The following is a 5,119-nucleotide window of genomic DNA, read 5'->3' as shown; positions in this document are numbered from 1 at the left end:
TTTTTTTTTTTTTTTTTTTTTGGGGGGTTAAAGGAAAGGCTCCAGGATCCACTTAGATTTATTTTTTGGTGTTGTTGTTGTTGTTGTTTTTATTTATTTTTTATTTATTTATTATGGCAGTTATCAATTTTTGTTTATTCCTAAAATGTAGTTTTTTAATCCTAAAATTTAGCAACTTTCTACACATCCATAACAAAGTTAAAAAGAGCTTAAATTTAAAATTTAATAAATACCTTTTTTTTTGTTTTATTATTATTATTTTTGTTAGGCTCCAGGATCCACGGTTTTTAATTTTTTGTTACTGTTGCTGTTGTTTTTATTTTATTTTATTTATTTATGGAAGTTATCAATTTTTGTATAATCCTAAAATTTAATTTTTTAATCCTAAAAGTTAGCCACTTACTACACATCCATAACAAAAGTTAAAAAAACTTAAATTTAAAATTTAGCAACTACCTTTAAAACCAAGAAAATGTATGTAACATTTTTTTTATGGAGTAGTAAATTAATAATTAAAAAAAAAAACTGTAAATTAAATCTCACATAGAATTATACAAATGATAAATATAGTTTCAATTACAAAATAATTTTTTTTTACAATAATTTCTTAGATAACATCCGCTTCATGTGAGGTTTGAATCAAACTATAATTCTTGTAAAGTCTCTCACTAGAACTTATCTAATATTTCATTCTAATGCCTCCTTAGTGCAATCCAATAAAAGTGTGCACACACCTGAGAGAGATAATAGACTTAGGATTAAATATAAGGTTATCATTATTTTTAATAAACCAAGTATTTTAAATTTATATATAAAAAAGAAAAGAGAAACTTTATAAATGGAAACACTTTGAATGACTCTTTTCGTTCACAAACACGTTGAATGCCTTTGAATTAATCAACAATGATGGGAAAATGGATGATTGATTAGGTTAACTTCTCCCATAACTTCTGTTGTTCTAAAAGAAAATAAGAAAATAGCCAAATGCTTCACAATCATCACAAGTAAACTACACCAAAAGCATCAAAGGAGAGAAAAAAATGACTAAGTGCTTTTATATATATAAAGTTAATGTTAATATGATTTCATACTACTATTAAAGTTTATGCATTAGAGTTTGCAAATTGATTGATTTCAAGAGAGTTATATTCCAATATGCTACTATTATTCTTTTATCCAAGTTATAGAGAATGAGCCTCTTATGTGGAGCTTATCCCTCATCTATCGTGTCTAAACAACTCAGCCAAAACCCCATATATGCTTCCATATTGTGCATGCATTTTGTCCACAACAACAAAGCTTTGGAATTTCTTTTCAATCTCAATCCAACTCATACCTGTTTCTTTTGCCACCCCATTTCCCTCATTCTCTTAGTAGTCCTTGCTCTCTCTTTCCATCTCCCTTCGAAAGAAAATAGATAGTGGACAATAAAATATAGGGTGCTGGGATTTTAGGTGCTGCTGAAAAAATTGATCTGCAGCATATATTCCCATTTCTGAATCACCATCAATGCTACAAGAACCAAGCAATGCTTGCAAATTCTCGGGTAATCCATCAATAAAATGTTTTGCTTTAGTAAGAAGTCCTGCCCAACCAAACAAGTCAACAACACAAGCATAGTGTTCCTATCTTGGACTCAACCCATGATCTTTAGCCATGGATTCCAACAACTCCATGCCCCTTTCAACTAAGCCAACATAGCAGCAAGCATGGAGCAAGGAAAGAAATGTAACATTGGTTGGCTGTATGCGTTCCAACCTCATCTCTTCATACATTTGTAGTGCCTTGGAGCCAGCCCACAAGGACAAAAGATGCAATTAAGGAGTTCCATGAGACTGAGTTCCTTTGAGACATCCAACTAAAGACTTTGATCGGATCCTCCAAATCCCCGCACTTGGAGCAAATGTTTATAATTCCATTCCTGACAAAAGTATAATCACTAAAGTTCTATTTGATAAGCATGATTCTCCACAACCTCAATCTCTGTCTTGTTAGTTATACATAATTACTATCATAAAGTTGCCAACATTCTCCACAAACATCAGAAATGATAATCAACTGCAACCCCTTTCTGCTGTATGCGTCTCTGAATAAACAGAACTGTACAGTGCAACAAAATTGAGGTGAGAAACTCTAACGACAGAGGACAAAACCCACTGCGAACTAAAATAAGAAAAGAGGAAAAAGATAAGGTAAGGGACCAAATCTAAAAAGAATTCACATACTCAAAATACATAAGGGTATATACAAGTAGGAACTCACTACTATCTCAGATTCTCAATTGCACCCCTTCAGCAACTGTTCACTTTCCAATGCCAAGTTTTTATGCAGTGTCTCTTGTTCCATCGGAGATCCTGCATTGCACTTATATTTAATAGAGGACTTAGAAGTTAGAACCTGGATATATGGCTAATGAAAAAAACAAAGGATATCAACTTATCACAAAACCTACTAAATTTAATACCTCACAGAAATTGAACAAATACTGTGTCTTGCTTGTGGAACCAAATAATAATAATAAGTTAATAGTAGTAAGATCATTTTGTCTTGGGGATCCGGGTAAAGAGGGGGGATGTGGGAAGAGTAATCAACAAAAAGTGATAGTAGGATCAAGGTGGAAGGATTATAGCTTGATTCTTACATCTTTGGCTGCTGTTACGCCTCATTTTCCAACCACAATAGGTTGCAAGAATTACAAGAGCAAGATGAAATAGAGGATTAAGAAACAAGCATTACATCTTAATTCTTACATCTAGTGATTGAAGCTTTATTCGATTATTGCAAGAGCAAAAGCCCATATATTTGAATCTACAATTAAGCCATTGGTCAACAATATATCCAACCATAATTGTGCCTCATATCCTTATAAACTTATCAGACAAATGGCCAACTTTGGCACTTCTTCCCATCCAATTTGTTGGGAAGTTAAGGCAAATCTAAAGATCTGTTCTTAAATATACCAAAGGAAAATATTAAAGCATCTTTTCTTTAAGAAAACTAGGTAACATTGGCAGAAAATTTGAAGCTTCTCTCAATTTGTTTAGCTGCTTTATTCCAGGAAACACTAGTGAAACTTTTAAGTAACAAATGTTTCTCAAAGCAAAAAACAGGACAAATAAGCATGTAAAGTTGGAATTTCATTCCAGCATTCTGGGAATTTGTGGTTATCATCTCCTCTGCAAGACTTGACCTCAATAGATTTTATAGTTCCACATAATTGCAAACAACATTAAAAGAGTATTCTTTACCCAGCTCAATGAATAGTATGCGCACCATGGTAATTCCAACGAGAAATAGTTGTCTGAGTAATGAACAAGACGAATTATTGTGTCCTCTCCTTCCTTGTGGTCGGTCTTCAAAGCATGAAAAGGAAAATCAAGGAAGAAAGCAACTCCTACATTGGCCCCATTTACTTCAGTAACCTTCAAACTATCATTTTCCTTTGTGAAACATCTGCAAATTCTCAGGAACAAACCAACCTCATGTTTTTCATCTGTCCCACTAGTTGCAGGTTCCATTAAGGCCATATCAAAATCACCATTACCTTGCCTGGCCATGAAATTGTTCATATATGTTAAACTTCTAGGGTCAGCTTTCTTGGCCATGTTTTCAACGTCCATTTCAATTTCATAATTAGACACTTTGATGAAAACATTGGATGTAATCTTGAGGTATTTTTTTTACTTCTGTATGGCTCTATGGCTCCAGAAGCTTGTAATCTCCTCCAGATAGATGCAACCAGTGAAAGTTCCTAGAAAAAAGCCAGTCTGATGTGTGGTAGAGTTTGAGGAGAAGGAAGTAGATTGGCTTTGGGTTTTTAGACTTTGGATACTTCATCTCAACTATGGGTACTGTTTTTTTGGCTGGAGCAGAGAGATTTTCAAAAACTTTGTAGTATGGACATGTACCCTCTAGATCCCAGACCAAGGCATCAACAGCTATGTTGGATAGTTCCCCTCCCCAGATGTAGTATTGACAACCTACTTATGGCAAGATCAGAAAACAATTGCAAAGTTACATACCATCTGTGGATGGTATCATTTTAAATAGTATTAAGTACAAAGAATGTCTTCAAATAAAATGCATTAGTTTCATATGTGGTCTCTTCTGAAAATTTAAGCATTTCAGTCACCCCCCTGGTCTTGTCAACCCACACACAAAAACAAAACAAAAAATCATCAATGAGCATATTTGCAAGTTTTTTTATTAACCTTTTATTTTGATCTATCAAAAACAAGATATCAGTTCTATTTATTGAATTTAAAAGATTATTCAGGCTCAATATGTGTTCTATGAAAACACTTCATCAGATATTAGATATTCATTGAATTTTAAAATCCAATCCAAACTCATAAATTATAATGCTTATTAGTGTAGAAATTACCTCTATAAAATATGTAGCCAGATTCAGCTGGACATGAATTGGTTCTGCAGCACAACAACAGCCATAGAAACCTGCCGTTTGGTCTAGGAGATGATCATAAAATTGACCCCTAAGACCAGTCCAAGGGTTCTGTGCATTCCAAATCAGGACGCCAGTGTATTTACTCCACATGTGGGGAGTCCAGCCCTCTGGCAGTACTCTATATTGAATGTACTTAGCCAATTGAGATTGATGATCATTTCAAGATAGGCCACTACAAAAAAAAAATACCAAAGGCATCTAGAATTGCTAGAGAAAATTTTTGATTCACATTTAAACAAAAATCATCAAGATCCTTCGAGGTTCCATAAAGTTCAATCCGATCAACACATTATTTTGGCTTTGAATAGGGTATGAATTTATGGTATTCCTATCTGATCAACCCACTAGGAAGCTTTTAAAACAATGGAATATACCAGCCTTCTTGAGGCATTGTTGCTCTGCTAGTATCTCCAATAGGCATCCCAACAGAACTAACCTCAGGATTGAATCCATAACAGTAAAAATCATTCTTAAAAAATACCGAAATAGGTTAATCGCAATTAAAAAAATATAATTGAACTCGACAAAGCCATTATCCTGAGTAATTTAGTTAAATCATTGATAATGGCAATCAAAGATAGAATACAGAATGAATGACTTCACTAAAATCTAGACATAACTTTGAGGACAAGATATAGGAAATTTGATTAAGAC

At 33.5% G+C, this 5,119-nt stretch overlaps 1 protein-coding gene across 1 annotated transcript; it reads right to left on the bottom strand.

Moving 5' to 3' along the window:
* Positions 1-1,091: 1,091 nt before the first annotated feature.
* Positions 1,092-4,918, bottom strand: LOC136063362 (mannosylglycoprotein endo-beta-mannosidase-like). The gene is given in 4 exon segments (XM_065763624.1): positions 1,092-2,100; positions 2,263-3,669; positions 3,671-3,980; positions 4,840-4,918. Coding segments are annotated over 3 exon segments (867 nt in total). The 3' UTR covers positions 1,092-2,100; positions 2,263-3,191.
* Between the last annotated feature and the right edge of the window lie 201 nt (positions 4,919-5,119).

Source organism: Quercus suber, unplaced genomic scaffold (assembly GCF_002906115.3).
Source record: "Quercus suber isolate HL8 unplaced genomic scaffold, Cork oak 2.0 scaffold_517, whole genome shotgun sequence".
Classification (NCBI taxonomy): Eukaryota; Viridiplantae; Streptophyta; class Magnoliopsida; order Fagales; family Fagaceae; genus Quercus; species Quercus suber.
Note: the sequence above shows the minus strand (reverse complement) of the source record. Positions and strands in the feature narration are given on the sequence as shown.